The sequence below is a fragment of the Cucurbita pepo genome, chromosome 11, assembly GCF_057944985.1.
Source record: "Cucurbita pepo subsp. pepo isolate OVF chromosome 11, ASM5794498v1, whole genome shotgun sequence".
NCBI classification, from domain to species: domain Eukaryota; kingdom Viridiplantae; phylum Streptophyta; class Magnoliopsida; order Cucurbitales; family Cucurbitaceae; genus Cucurbita; species Cucurbita pepo.
The window spans coordinates 3,165,075-3,180,729 of NC_141808.1; the positions used below are offsets into that span (position 1 = coordinate 3,165,075).

The 15,655-nt window shown below is 30.8% G+C and overlaps 4 protein-coding genes across 5 annotated transcripts; 2 read left to right on the forward strand and 2 right to left on the reverse strand.

The window, feature by feature from the left end:
- The first annotated feature begins 2,219 nt into the window (after positions 1 to 2,219).
- Positions 2,220 to 3,400, forward strand: LOC111805363 (KID-containing protein 1). 2 transcript variants are annotated; one of them, XM_087128429.1, is made up of 2 exons: positions 2,220 to 2,659; positions 2,811 to 3,400. In XM_087128429.1, exons 1-2 carry the CDS (start codon positions 2,325 to 2,327, stop codon positions 3,217 to 3,219), a joined length of 744 nt encoding a protein of 247 aa, XP_086984555.1. In that variant the 5' UTR covers positions 2,220 to 2,324; the 3' UTR covers positions 3,220 to 3,400. The 2 variants fall into 2 exon arrangements, with proteins under 2 accessions (XP_086984555.1, XP_023546188.2); XM_023690420.2 differs by having other exon boundaries at positions 2,221 to 2,659; positions 2,808 to 3,400.
- Positions 3,401 to 4,876: 1,476 nt separating this feature from the next.
- On the forward strand, positions 4,877 to 9,609 carry LOC111805364 (Peptidyl-tRNA hydrolase II (PTH2) family protein). Its single transcript, XM_087128430.1, has 4 exons — positions 4,877 to 5,260; positions 5,869 to 6,645; positions 6,746 to 6,964; positions 8,877 to 9,609. Exons 1-2 carry the CDS (start codon positions 4,877 to 4,879, stop codon positions 6,049 to 6,051), a joined length of 567 nt encoding a protein of 188 aa, XP_086984556.1. The 3' UTR covers positions 6,052 to 6,645; positions 6,746 to 6,964; positions 8,877 to 9,609.
- LOC111805366 (methionyl-tRNA synthetase) lies at positions 6,257 to 6,628 on the reverse strand. The gene has a single exon (XM_023690422.2). It carries the CDS (start codon positions 6,626 to 6,628, stop codon positions 6,428 to 6,430), a length of 201 nt encoding a protein of 66 aa, XP_023546190.1. The 3' UTR covers positions 6,257 to 6,427.
- LOC111805499 (uncharacterized) lies at positions 7,819 to 9,397 on the reverse strand. Its single transcript, XM_023690602.2, has one exon. It carries the CDS (start codon positions 9,395 to 9,397, stop codon positions 7,991 to 7,993), a length of 1,407 nt encoding a protein of 468 aa, XP_023546370.1. The 3' UTR covers positions 7,819 to 7,990.
- Positions 9,610 to 15,655: the final 6,046 nt, after the last annotated feature.

A 15,655-nucleotide genomic window follows, 5' to 3' on the forward strand; every position in this document is an offset into this window, starting at 1 on the left:
CAAAATTAAAATTTAGAATTTTCATGAATATAAAATTTAAATTTATATCTAATATATGAATTAAATTCTTTAAAATTTTATAATATATGAAAACGTATTAAATATAAAATTAAATTTCTAAATATCTATTAAATATATTACTGACGGAAATAAATTTGTCCAAAATAAATTTATAATTTAATAAAAGAAACTCTTATTTTTATAATATAAGGTATATATATGTCGGTAGGCTATTAATAAATTAAAGTGAATTTTAAAAGAAAAAATGATTATCATGAATAATATTAAAGTCAAAATGGAATAAAGATTTGGATGTGAAAAGTCAAAAATAGATAAACACAAAAGCTTATCTTCTAGAATTTATTTGAAATTTAATTTAATACAATATTTAAAATTTATTTCATATATTTCTAATAAATTTTGAATTTAATTTTGTTCTTCGATAAATTTTAGAGATGTATCAACTAGTCAAGGTCAAGCAAGATAGACTAGTAGTGCCCGACTGTTGTAAGGCTTGTCAACAAGCCAAGGTAGTCAAGCGAGATAGGCTTGTTCTCCGTGCCTAGAAGATTGTGTAATAGTCTAAGTCCATGACTAGTCGATATTGTTCTTTTTGTAGTCTAAGTTCATGACCTGAGAACTCGACCAATCCGAACTGCTCAACTCAAACCATAAAAGTTGGGTTGGGTTGGGTTTATTTTTTAAAAAAATAAAAATTTTGAGTCAACTATATCCAGAAAATAGAGTTACAACTCAACCTAACACTACTCTACTTCTTGACTGTTACCAAGATTTAGAATATTTGTTTGTAATTGATGTTAATAATACATTGTGATTTGTAAATGTTTTATATTTGAGTTTTACGGGATTTTAATTATTAATATAACATGTATTATATGATATTTAAAAAATTATTTAAAGAAATGAACAACCCAACTCAACTCAACTCAACTCAACTGGAAAATTGAATATTGGATGTGAACTATATTCGAGTTGTTCGGGTCACCAACCTAACTAACTCGAAATTTCAGACTGGTCCAAAAAGTTTTTTTAACCCAACCTGTGTATATTTTTAATTTAGACTCGAGCTACCTCAAATAACTTGATCCTCCGATCCAACTCAATCGATCGAATTCTTTAGGTCACCGAGTTTTTTTAACAACCTAATCATTGGTTTAAAGGGCACGTTGGACAATAATTTAATGTTTTTTTTATGGAATAGGATTGGGCTATAATTATATACATATTTAATTGGATAAGGATATCATTTGGATTTTATTTGAATTAAAAAAAGGCAAAAAGAAAAGATTACCTAAAATTATGAATAAAGTGGGACCCACCATTTTTTTATTCATTTTTTTAAGTCTCTCTCTTAGGTTGGTCTGACGTTTTTTCCTTGCCCCTGTCCCTGCCACGTCATCTTGAACCGGTCAAAATTTATTCCGTGGATAATACGGCGTCGTTTCAGGCATTTATTTATATATATATAAAAAAAATCCAAATAAAAGAATGTCATAAATTAAGATTCTAATATTTAGAAAATTTTCAAATAATTCAAATTTTAATTACTTGTTGGACTTGTCAACCAAGTTTAGAATATATAAAAAAACATTAGTTACAAATTTAATTTTTTATTTTATTATAATATTATCATTTTAAAAACATTACACGAAAGAATTAAATATTTAAATTAATTGAATCATAGTATAACTTGTTCGTTAAACCGCTATTCATCTGTTGTATAATTTTTATTTTAGGAATATAATGTTAAAAATATAAAATATGGGTTTGATCTTTAAAGCTATATAACACATCATTCTCGAAAAATTGTTTTAATTAAATAGGTTAAATTACAAATTTAACCCTTAAAAGCCGAGTAAATGTATTCGACTTAAAAGTACACGAAAATTAACCCGTAATTAGTCGTTATAAATTTGCAAAAATCGAATGGAAATTATTAAAATTTATTTTATATTTTTTCATAAAAAATTAGTATTGAATTATTTAATTTCCACTTGACTGAAAAGTCATAGGCCATAATTTGACCAGGAAATAAATTAAATTTTAGGGCAATAATATTTTTTTACGTTTGTTATTTATTTCCATAATTTGGATAAAACTGGTCCGAAAATTTGCCTTTTTTTAAAATAATAATAATAATAATAATAATCAGCTGCTTCCTTTTTTTGCAGCTCTTCCTTTAATGGAACGCATTTTCCCTTCCGGTTTCATCCCTTTCTCTCTCTGTAAATGGCAGCACTATCTCTTTAACCAACGGAATCTCCGCTACTTCCACTTCCGTTTGATTCTCAATCTTCACGATCATGGAGGTTCTCTTCGGTCCTCCCTCTTTCACCATTCCGGACGCCTCTTCTTCCTCTTTCGTCAGAGACCGAACCGCCGTATCTCCGCCGCCGCAGCTCCGTGTTGAATCGCCTTGGAACTCTATCAAATCGGATTTCGGACGTTTCGCCTCCGGTAAAAGTCCGGAGGATGAAATCGATTACCGTTCCGATTCCTCGTCGTCGATTGGAGTTCCTGATGATCATAGCGATGAGGAGAGCGTTTCGTCTACTGGCGGAGATCGCGAGGAAGTTCAGAGTAAATTAAATGCAGGATTGAACTCTGTCGAACCGTTGGAAAGGTCTCTTCCAATTAAGTAAGTTAGTTTTCCTTTTCCTTCTCTTCCGCTGTTGTTTGATCGATTAATTGAAGGAGATGAACTCAATCACTCGATTCGATTTAAAGAAATTTGTCCTGTTCAATTTGCTGGCCTCAATTTGAGATTTGTTGAAATTTTAAATCAGGAGAGGCTTATCGAGTCATTTTTCTGGAAAATCAAAATCGTTTGCGAATCTAGCAGAAGCGAAATCAGTAAAAGACATTGAGAAACCTGAAAACTCATTCAACAAGAGGAGGCGATTTTTGATTGCGTCGAAATTGGCCAGGAAAACTTCCTTCTACACCTGGCCAAACCCTAAGTCGATGCCTCTGTTAGCGCTCAGAGAAGAACAACACCACGACGATGGCGACGGCGACGAAGATGAATCACTTGCTCCATATTCTTCAGAAGATAATGAAGATGAAGAAGAAGAACCGAAGGAAAAAAGATTTTCAGATTTTCATCACAGAAGATTGATGAGCTTCAAGTCTAGAAGCTTCTCTCTGGCGGATCTGCAACAGGAGCACCATGATATCGATGGACAAGAAGAACAATAATCCCTAGCCTTACCTTCTCTTTCCCTCTCTATTTTTCCTTTTTTTTTTTTTTTTTTTTTGTTATTTGTTTCTTCTCTTTCGTTTTCCCCTTGATTTTATTTTCTCGTCGTATATGTACTGTATCCATTATACATAAAATAGTATTTTTTTTATATAGTTAAATTAATATTTAAACTTTTAATTTTAATTTTGTATTTAACAATTCTCTAACAAATTTAAATTTTTTAAAATTAATTAGTTTGTAAAGTATATATTTAAATTTGTTGAAAATTCGAATACTAAATTTGTAATTTCAAATTTAAAAATTAAAATTGTCATTTAACCTTCTTTTCCAGTTTTATTCCTATTCTACCAATTTCTAAATTAAGACTATTTTAAGATTATTAAAAAAAATATTGGGACTAAATTTGAATTTTTAATAAAAATATAATAAATTGTTAAGAATGAGAAATAAAATTGGGATCCAAAGTGTGTATTGTCGTTCATAAATAGGGCACAACTTACCTACTAATACCTACCGATAAGAAAAATATAAAGTAATTAAATATTAAAAATAAAATAAAATATATTACTAATCAAATCATAAAATGAAATAAAATTGAGATATATTCCATAACTAATTATAATATATTCTCTAAATATTATATCTCAACATAAATTTTATAATCTACCGACAAATATAGTTTAAATTTTGTTTTTCAATTTAGTCCCTTTATTCTTATAAAATTTCAATTATACCCTTAATTTTAATTATCTTTATATGAAAGGATAATCAACGGAGTCAAAATTTTGAATAATGTTGGTTTTATTTGGGTTTGATTTGAAAAGTTGGGATAAGAAGATAAAGATAAGATCACTTGGTTTGGACGTGGATGTTTTAACAAATTAATGTTTGGAAAAGTGGGGGATTTATTAATTATGTTAGTTAGTTGGGGTGAAAAAGGAATAAATTTGAAGTTATGTCCTAAAATAGTTGGGGCAATGACTTTGGAGATAATATTTTGGTTCTTTTTTTCAATGTTCATTAGTCAAACAAATGATGGGGATAGTTGATGATATTGTTATTATTTAAATATATATATACACGTACATATATATCTATATTTATGTTAACGAGGTGAAATGGGTCGGGGAATTATGTAGGGACAGGTCTCTGGCCCCATTTATTTAATTAGGGAGAAATCTCTTTCCGCTCCTTTATTTTCCTCTCCAAATACTCGTGTGGGGCGAGTACTCATGAGGTCCTAATTCTCGACAGGTCAAATAGGTAATATGGCTATATTGCACAGGTCTAATGTTCCAAACATGGACTCTGAATCAATTTTAATTGTGTGATAGAGAATTTTGTTAAAAAATAAAATAAAAATATTAAAAATATTTAAATTCGAATTAAAATCATTAAAATAGTATCAAAATGTTCCGTAATTACAATTTTCATTCTAATAATATAAATAGGGATGCCTATGCTATTTTTAATAAAAAAATATTATTTTATTCATATTCTATTGGGCCTAGGCTTAAGGCTAGGTATTTCAAACAATAGCGGGCCCATTCTTTAGGCCCATAAGGCCCACATTGAATTTCTGGACGGACGTTTACACTTGAAATCTGAAAGTTCGGTAGCATGGTTTCATGTGCTACCTTGTGTGAAGATATCATGATTTCTGTAATTTCAGCGTCTCCATTCACTTTCTCCATTTCCAAATCCACGAAGCTCTGGTCGTGTTCGAGGTCTAGGGTTTGGCCCTCTTCTTCACTCAGTCTCCGCTCTCGTAACCGAAATTCGAATCTGTTAAGCTCCGCTTCTATGAGTGAATCCGCTGAAAGTAATTCCGCTCCTCCACCGGACGACGGCGTGGAGAAGACAGCCGACGTTTTGATTCAGTACGTGGTGCTCCGGAGAGATCTAATCGATTCGTGGCCACTTGGAAGCGTCGTAACTCAGGGATGCCATGCTTCAGTCTCCGCTGTTTGGTTGAACAAAGACGATCCCCACACTTCCGAGTACTGTAGTCCACACAATATCGATTCTATGCATAAGGTTAGTCGAACTTTTGATTCCATTTTTAAATCTGATTGTGAAGTCTGGGGCCTCGAACTCGGACGGACAATGTAGTATTCGTGTGCAGCCTTGAAGCTTTTCTGTTGATAAGCTGAAAATTTGCTTCGTTGGTGCGCGCGCTGTTAAGTCGGTCTAGATGAGACATTCTGAGCAATTTGGAACTTTCGTGTTGTGGTTCTCGTCGCTTGTTGATTTGTTTAATTCTGGAAAGAACATTTTGCGTCTATCAAGCATTTTGGAAGAACAATTGTTTACTGTAAAACTATTTTTGTTTCGGTTCTTGTGTTCTCCATTTGAAGTACATTTTTGCTATTCTGAAGTTTGAGTCCTCCTTGCTCGTATTGTTTGCTGAATGTTCTGATTTTTCGACCTAATATTCATACGGTTGTATCTGTCTAGGCTCTCCATCATTTCAAGCTTGCAAAACGATTGAACTGCCAATTGGATGTTTCCTTGCTCATCAGATTCTAATCGTGTGCAACTTAATTAGTTGAAATTACAGTTGTTCTGCATTTCATTGATCCCTTAAGTCGTTCTGGACTTCTTGATCCCTGAAGTCAGTACTGACTTTATTTAACTTTATGTAGGTTACTCTTGAGGTGAAGGGAGAAACTCAGATCGTCAACTTGTCGGAGAAACTAAAAGCAAGTTCAATCGCCCACAAACTATGGATAGAACAACCAGAGAACATCCCAACATGTCTTGCAACAAAACCCTACCCCAAATCTGTTGTATCAGCATTTTTTAAAAAACTGAAGCTCTGCAAGTGATGGAATATTGAATTGTAAAAATTGACGAGTAATTTCATTTGTTATGCTCCATTTCTAGTTCATATTAAGATATGTATAATTCTACTTTCGAAGATATCCAGGATTACAAACCGTTTCTGCAGAGATCATGCTGCACACGCGAAGTAGCTCATAATCATAAAAGAGACGTGGCAGAAGAAAGGCCAATATTTTGGAGCAATCAAGGTACGTATATGGTATCTCTATTTCTTAAAAGTAAAAGATTTCTTTACACAAACACTGATTAAAATCACAAAACAAAGATAAAATAGGTCAACCCCCTGTCTAAACTTCACAGATCATGAAGAAAAAGTACAAAAAAAAAAAAAAAGAAAAAATCTGTAAGATAGTATTGTTTCTACTGTATAACGAGTTGTCTGGTGCACATGGTGCAATAGAACTTGCGTTTGGTTTTCCAGTAAAGGGGGAGGAAGCAGAACCTCCATTGGCTTTCAACGTCGGTGGCCTGGATCATGCCTCCGCAGAAGGGGCAAGCGCCTGGAGCTGGTTGCCTGGACAGCACCCTCTGATCCTCATCGCACACGAACACCAAACACATCTTGTCACCTCCTTCAGGTTCTTGCTTTTCTTTGGCTTCTAACCTTCTTTCTGTTAATTGTTTGTTTGCTTCCTGATTTCTTTTTTGGGTTTTGGGTGATAAATCTGGTTGGGAAAGTGGTGGACTTGGAAGACTTTATAGAGAGAGAAAGAAGGAAGTTTCAGGGAATTTGAGGTTTCTTTGGGGTTTGGCCTGTTATGGTGGAGAACCGCGTGCATCTAGAAGATTCTGACCCACTCCAGAAAGAAGGAGAAGAAAAGTTCTAGATCCGGAACAAAGTCCAGATGGGGGAATTTCGTACACTCGTCTTCACAGTAGGAACTCGTGGATCTCCAGGTTTGACCAATCCTAGCTGCTCTAATTCAACTCTTTTTACCTTGTTTATTTTTTTCTTTCTAGATTTTAAAAAACAAATCTATTTATATCTAATCGTACAACTTTTGTTTTTTGTTTTTTGTTTTCTTTTTTCTATTTCTTTTCAATATTTTTTTGGGCATTAATACTTTTTTAAAAAATATTGTAAGACAGGCCAATAAAGACAAAAAAAAAGGTCTTATTTTTGTTCGAGGTTTCGAAATTGCCCACGTTTTTTATTATTATTATTATTTATTTTATTTTTTTTTTTTTTTATCAATTTTGTAAAGAACTGTAATGGAGTAGTTAATCTTACTTTAAGACGATTTAATTTTTTTTTTTTTTTTATCTACGATTGAGTGGATGGTTCGGCTGCTGCTCAAAATTAGTCTTTGGCGGGTTTAAATACTTTGGTCCTTTTATTTTATGATTTGATTTACTGAGTATTTTGTGCATTCAAAATGTTTTTTTGGTCGGCATATTCTTAACTTTGTTTAATTTTTACACAAAAAGGAAGCTCTTTAATACAAATTTTTAGCTACTAAATTTTAAGAAAGAAATAGAATAAAGTGATATGACCATGCTTTGGATCTTGAAAAATAAAGTTTACCCTTTTTTTCTTTAGATATTAAATGTTTATTTTTGTTTATTTTGTAAAATTTTAAGGGAGTGTTAATAAACTCTATTTAGTTGGTGTCTCTTTTTTTTTTTTCTTGTGGGCGATTTCTTTTGAATGAAAACTGGGTTTCTTACTAAAACAAAAGAATTAATTATACAACGTGCTTCAAAGTTTGTAATTCAACAGGTTGCATAGGAAAAGAAAAAAAAGAACAAACTGATACAATCTTGTCTCCCAAATTCTGTCATTTTATTGTACATGTAAAGAAACTCAGAAACGAACAAGGAAAAATAGGAAGAACAAAAACCTCAACTCTCTACAATTTAGTGTTCAAATGGATGTTGTACTGTTAATCAATGGAGAATGTGAAAATGGCAGGCAGTTATCTGTCATTTGGACGAGGATTCATAGTCAATGACTGTCTGAAATGCTCCTGCCAATGCCCTTACCTTGTTCTTCCTCTTCTCCAAAAGCTTACTTGCTGTCTCCTCTATTACATGATTGTACACTGCTGGAGACTCCTTTCTCCCTGGTCCTCCTTGTCGTGGTTTGGCTGCTGCCGCTTCTGCTGCGGCGGCGGCGGCGGCGGCTGCCACCTTCTCGGTCGCTTCGGCCTCTTTCTCTGTACTGTTGTGATTTTCTTCCTTGGAACTCTGCCCATCTTCTACTTCTTTGTGTTCTAAAACAATGACTCCTACCTGAATGGGATCGGTGTGGCTCTTCTCTTCTTCATTTTTGTTGTTTGTGCTTTCCTCTGATGCAACAACACCAAAAACTTCCTCCTTTTCCACTTCAATTCTCTCTGGTTTCTCCTCTTCTTTAGCTTCTTCTTCTCCTTCCCCTTCATTTTGTTCTCGATTTTCGTCTTCCCGGATCGACGATTTGGCATTATCAGTCTCAGCTGCCCCTGGAGTTTCTTCCACTTTCTTATTAGAACCAACTACTTTGAAGATCTTTGTGTCCTGTATAGGCTGATGATGGTGAAGCCTCTTTTCAACCTGATCAGTAGTACTAAGTTCTTTATCTAATTCAGGCCTTGGATCCGGAAGACATAGATCGAGTTCGCACTCGATCTTCTTTAAGTCCTCCTCATTAGCACCAAGAACTAAAACAGGACTCTGACCTACATGTTCAACAGCATTCTTAGTCTTGGGAACCATTTCTGCTGATGAAGCAGAAGCAGCATTGCTAGATTCTCTCTTCAAGCTTTTCCTTACATTACTACTACTTTTCAATGTTTGAACTGATTGTTGTGTTTTCCCTCCCACCTTGTAGATTTTGGAACCTGATCTCTCCAAAAAACCAGTCTTTGTAGAGCTGACAATTGTGGTGGATGGTTTGGCCCCAAAAGAGGAAGACCGGACCGGAGCATGAGCAGCCCTATTCCTCGGTTCAGGCGATCGAAATGGCTTCCCCAAACGTTGCGTAGCCGGGGGCGGTTTGTCAAAAGATCTTCTTCTATTCAAACTAGGCTTGCCCTCGGGTATCGGTGTAGGGCCTGCAGACTTCTTGATCGGCTTAAAGTTATGGTCGTGACGGGAGCTGGCCGTGGATTTGAGGTAATTCGGAACATGTTTCTGAGGGAGGATTGAAAGAGAATGAGTAGAAGAAGAAGATGATGATGATGGTGAAGAAGGAAAGGAAGATAGCTTTTGATCAGTGGAGATGCCTCTTGGAGATGACTTTGGAGTTCTCTTGGTTGAAGTATTAACATTAGGAATGGTGACAGAACTGGGAGCTGTGATCTTCCTCTCCTTCCCCAAACCACAGCTTTCTTTCGCTCTACTTGTTGCCATTCAGCTACCTCGGCTTCGAGAGTTCAAGCATTACCTACATTTTCAATAAGATCACGAGATCAGAAGTTCAAATGTTAACGAGTTTCTGATGATCAAAATGAAGGTTTTAAAACTTTGATTTTTAGAAGGAGAATACGGAAGTTGTATTCAGGTTGTAGAAAAAATAAAAACGCTTTTAACACACGGGAACGGATAAGGGTTTCGAAGTGAAAGCATCCTACAAAAATATCGATACATGATTTTATAGGTCCGTTTGGTGCTAAACGAGAATAGATAAAGGTTTATACTCATGAAAATAATGTATTAACTAATTGATCATGGTTTATCAAAATACATCAAATCAGTCATCCAATTAAAATAACTAATTTTAAATGGATTAAAAAAAATTAATCTATTAAAATTATATATAAGGTTGCCAATATTAATTTTGTAAATTAAATACAAACAAAATTTATTCCTATAAAATTTTGATCAATAACCATTTTGACAACAACCCGACACACCGACTCTAAATTTTAAACAAAACGACCTCTAAAACCCTAAATTATATACGAAAAGACTTCTAAAAGGTTAAAAAAAAAAAATAATACGTTTTTACTCTTCTTAAATTCCTCACAAACCAACCTATAAAAATCAACATCAAGATCAATAAACTCGTTCATCTTAATATCAATAAAGTCTTCATAAACTCGTTCATCCAAACAAGAACTATACGACAGTTTCAGTCGCTCATTCCTTTACACTCTTCAAAATTTGAGCTTCTCTCAATCATATATTTACACGTTAAAACATAACAGATTTAACAATACAATATCAAATTATAAGGAAAAAAATATGTATATATAACCAAGATTCAAGAAACGTGACAACTAAAGAAAAAAAAAAAAAGCAAAGAAGACAAGAATTGAAAGCGAACCGAGCCTAACTTAGCATATATAAGACATCCTATTACCTTACTTGACGTCAAAAGTCCGATCCCGAGCTCTACGAGTGTCGTAAAAGAAAGACGATAATCGAAATTCTAGAGAGAGAGAGAGAAACGTACCTTGAGGAAGGAAAGAAAGAAAGCATGGAGTGAAGAAAATGGGATTTTAGAGCTTTTGTTTGGTGGAGGAGATTCAATGAGAGCCTCAATTACTCTCAACTGAATCCCTCCCCCCTCCCCCCTCCCCCTTTTCTTTTTTCCCTTTTTCTTTTTAAAAATTATTATTTTCTTTTTTTTCTTATTAAAAAATATAAAATAATAAATAAAACACCCCTATTAAAGCCGACCATTACAATCGTTGACTTTTCCAAATACAACCCACAGCTTTGACCTGATCCTTTTGTTCTTCCTTTGGTTTCTCCTCGTTTTCAGGAAAAACATCTCCACCATGTCTTCAATTCTTCTCATTTTTAACCCCCAAAAACTTCTGGTCGGTTCATTTTGCAATTAAGCCCCTCCATTCTTATCAATTTACACAATTTGGAATATCGAACCGCCCCCAAACCAATTGGTATGGTTCTGTTTACGGTACTTCACCTATACTATGATTCAACTCGAAATATATATATATATATATATATGATGTCTTAACTAGTTAACGAGAATGCAATCAAGATCGCACGTTAGTTTTTCTCGAACATATTTTCATGAAACAAAAAACAAACCCATGAAGGTTTATGCTCGAATTCACAATATTGTATCATTAAGGCAATATGTGGATAGTGTCTATCTCAAACGAGTATAATGGGAACGACTCACTTCTTATCATGGTGTGGAAACTTCCCTAACATATGTATTTTAAAACCATCAAACTGATGACGATACATAATAGCCAAAGCTGACAATATCTACTAGTGGTGGTCTCGAGCTGTTATAATTCATATATGAGACACTACTTTTTTTTTAAATGACTTTTTGAACAAAAATTTATTTGAGGAAAAAATTAATTAATTTTTTTTTTAAAATTTAAGATCAAGATTATATGAGACTATATAATAAAAATTAATATAATTTGATAATTTTATGGTTAAATTTTGATTTTTCCTTTTTTTTTTTTTAATCAATTTCGTTTTTATACATTTTTATAAATAAATAATTTTTTTTTTAAGTATTCTTTTTGTTAATTTCATGAAGGCATATTCCATCTTGAAAATTTCATCAATGAAAATTATTATTGTTTAATTAAAATTCCCATTGACATTTTTAAATATTAAAAAAAAAAAAAAACGTTTAGGTTTGACATCAACATATAAAAATTCAAAATACATTAAAAAAAAAAAAAGATTGATTAATTATTAATATGAATATAATCACAAATAACTTAATGACTCATATATTTACGAAAATAACCGTTAATATTAATATTTATATTTTATTGATATGTTCATAATTAAAATATTATAATATCAACATCGATATATTAACTATTTTGGAGTTCAAATTTTGGACGGTAAAAATAAATATGGAACTACTAACTTATAATTTATAATTGATATCTTATTTAAAATTATGATTTTTTTTTTTTAAAAAAAAAACATAAATTTAATAATATAAAAGTTAATAAATTTATATTAAAACTTTTAATTTGTCCAACATAACATTAAATCTCGAGCTAAAATTAAAAAATTAAGTTAAATAACTTCTTTATTTATTAATTGAGTTGCAATTTAGTATCATTTTTTTGAAGTATTTTTTATTTTGTCCCTAAAATTTTTAATTTTCATTTCAGTCCCTATTAACTATATATATATATATATATATATATAAAGCATTGAAATAAACGAATTTTCTCCATACGTCAGTGCTTCCCCACAAAGTAATTAGTAGGCATCACGTATGAGAGAGGAAAATAAATTAAAATAATATATTTATATTTTATTTATTTATTTATATGATTATTTGTTTGACCTTTTTGCCATTTGTCCGTTCACCAATTTTCTTAATTTTCTTTTGTTTGATAGGCCATTAAAATAAAATTACTTACAAAATTAAGATTTAAAGCTTTTTCTTTAATTTGCTCATCTCGAATTGGGCATAAATCATGCTATGTTAGCAACAGGGATCATTTCAAGTTTTGAGTTGATTGTTTTCAATTGTCTTCGATCAACATGTAGCGACCTGATTTCATCACGGGAGAAACTTGAATAACCATGTTAAAAAAACTTAGTGACCCAGAAAATACGATGAACTCAACCCATTTAGTAGACTCAAAAAATTGGACCAACTCAAAGTTAAGTTTAAAAATATTTTATTGTCTCATATATTTATTTTAATTTTATTTAATTTCATCCTAATCACTCTTAAAAATAAATTTTAAATTGAATATATAATTTTTAAAAAATAGTTAGCAAATATCAATTCAAATATTAGGGTTTAAATAATTCCAGCTATTCCAAAAAGATTTACCATTTAAATAATTGAATTTAATCTTAAAAAAATGTATAAATTCATCACACTCAATTCTATAATTGAAATATAATGAATATAAATTTAAAATATATAATAAAATTAATTATGTACTTAATTTTCTATCTAGATAATTTTAAATTTGAAGATATATCTTAACTGCGTTTAGCTTGGACTTGCTAAATTAATTTTAGGTTAATTAGGTTAATTTAGGTTTAATAGTTTTTAGGTTAATTTAGACTTAGTCCCTAAATTGATTTTAAAAAAAAATTATAATTTTATATCTGCTATTAAAAATGTTTAATAATTCCAAAGTTATTAAATTTTAAATTTTATATATAATAATTAAATTAATGACCAGTTTAACTATTTTAGTACAAATTTATTAAATAATAAATTAATACGTTATATACTTAATTTTGATTGATTTTTTTCTAAAATGGATTTAATTTGTAGGACATTACAAACTATTAAAATAATTTTATTAAAAAATTAAATAAATAATTATTTAAACCAGATGATAATTTACGTCTAACCCACTTAATCATAAACACATTAATTCTATTAAATTTATAAAATCAATATAAATATTTGGCTGAAATTGACATATATTGTAATAAAAAATTTATAGTATAAGATTGATTAATTATTTGATATTATAAATTAAATGTGATCTTATCCTAAGTTTTTTTTTTGAGATAATTTGATTCCGTTACGCCACTTTATATAAGGCCAAAACTCGTGCCTTGATCATCTCACCAAGTCATGTCAAGTCCCAATCCCGTTATCCTTCACAAACTATATTTGTACTTATATTATTTATTACATTTTTTTTTTCATTTTTTAAATAATATATTGTAACAGGTTGAGTTATATATATATATATATATATATATATATATACAAATGTACCAAAATTAGTAAAGTGGGAAACAACTTTGGCCATCTTAATAATAATTGGTTGCCGCTTTCCAGCCAAAATAGACCATTTAATCAAATTGTTATATGCTTATTAATCATACTACCTACCTTATTTTATGTCCCACCTATGCCCTTTTACCTATCTTTTTAAAAATTGAGTATCGGGCCGAATATGATACTGTCTATTTTAGATATAAACTACTGTGTAAGTGTAATTGATGCTCGAGTATAGATATTGAGTGGGTTTATCTTAATTTTTTTGTGTAACAGCTCAAACCCACCGCTAGTAAATATTGTTTTCTTTGAGCTTTTCCTTTCGGGGTTTCCCTCAAGGTGGTTTTAAAAACACGTCTGTTAAGGAGATGTTTCCATACCCTTATAGAAATGTTTTGTTCTCCTCTCCAACCAATGTGGGATCTCACAATCCACCTCATTTCAGGGCTCAACGTCCTCGCTGACACTCGTTCATCTCTCTAATCAATGTGAGATCTCACAATCCACCCTACTTCGGAGTCTAGTGTTTTCTCTGACACTCGTTCCTCTCTCCAATTGATGTGAGATCTGACAATCCAGGGTACAACGTTCTTGCTAGCACTCGTTCCTTTCTCCAATCGATGTGAGATCTTACATTTTGTGTTCGATCTTCAAAAATAAAATAAGACGTTGTTACCCTAAGGATAAGGCAAAACATGCACTCTTGACCTATCTTGATCAAGAGGTTAAAAGTTTGAATTCTCGACACTACATGTTGTTGAACGTAAAAGTTTCTTAGAAAAGTAATAAAAAAATCACGAAGATGTTATCTACGTACAAACTTAGAAACTTCTCGAGTAGTACATGCTCGGTGACTACAGTCGTATTTTTAGGTTTTTACCTTAGTTAAAAGAGGCAAAAATAATGTTATAACCATGATGGGTAGAAATATGGTGAATATTCTTTATGCTTCTCTTAAGAAAGGGATATCCTTCTCCTTTCTTGTTCCTCAAGAAATGGGCTTCCCTCCCTAAAAATGGAACTGTAATCATATATATTAATGTGGGTTGCTTTTATTGTATACAAATATAATTATGCTGAATAAATAAATAAATAAATAAATAAATAAATAAATAAATAAATAAATAAATAAACAAATAAAAATATATATATAGTTGGTAAATTATGGTACACGCGTTTGGCACGTGAAATTACACCAAATTTTGACAAACATGCATTAACTTCCATCCAACATTTAAAGGCTTTGCAACGTTTCTTCACTTGCTTTCTATACACTTCTTACCGTTTTTGTTCGGTTTTTATTTTATTTTGGTTTATATATTTTTAAATATTTATATATTATTTATATATTTACTATATATCTTAAAATTAGTCATTTAAAATTAATTATAAAATAACTATAGTGATAATTTCCCAAAATTTATATACAAATAGGCTGATTTTTTTTATTTTTTATTTTTATATACCGATAAGATTTATTAAAAATATAAAGACTAAAATAAAATTAAATAAAAGTAAAAAATAAAAAAGATTTTTAACATAGTTATTTTTTAAATAAATAATCTGTTTAGTATAAGAAATAAATTTTATTTTAAAATATTTATTCTTCACTATTAAAAAAAAATACTAAAAAAAGAAAAAAAAAGTTATTAATAACGAGATACATTTTTAATATATATATATATATATATATATTATTAATTTTAATCAAATTTCAGAAGTAAAAAATTAAAAGATTAAAATTTTTTATTTTTAAAATCAAAATTACCGTTTTGTATGTTCTTAATCAAAGTTTTGTAAACATTTATTTAATGTTTGTCCCTAAGTGTGTGAAATTAAGTAAATTTACTTGAAGACACGTGCCATGCTCGTGATTAAAAATTTTGTATGGTAAATTTTAAACTGCAAATTAATCTAAGAATTTTTTAATTTTTACGATAAAGTATAAATTA

Excerpts from the sequence above, each read along its gene's own strand:
- LOC111805363 (XM_023690420.2), top strand. The coding sequence starts at position 2,325 with ATGGAGGTTCTCTTCGGTCCTCCCTCTTTCACCATTCCGGACGCCTCT. Across the intron at positions 2,660-2,807 it reads GAAAGGTCTCTTCCAATTAA|GAGAGGCTTATCGAGTCATT; the intron begins GTAAGTTAGTTT and ends ATTTTAAATCAG.
- LOC111805364 (XM_087128430.1), top strand. The coding sequence starts at position 4,877 with ATGATTTCTGTAATTTCAGCGTCTCCATTCACTTTCTCCATTTCCAAA. Across the intron at positions 5,261-5,868 it reads ATATCGATTCTATGCATAAG|GTTACTCTTGAGGTGAAGGG; the intron begins GTTAGTCGAACT and ends AACTTTATGTAG.
- LOC111805366 (XM_023690422.2), bottom strand. The coding sequence starts at position 6,628 with ATGTGTTTGGTGTTCGTGTGCGATGAGGATCAGAGGGTGCTGTCCAGG.
- LOC111805499 (XM_023690602.2), bottom strand. The coding sequence starts at position 9,397 with ATGGCAACAAGTAGAGCGAAAGAAAGCTGTGGTTTGGGGAAGGAGAGG.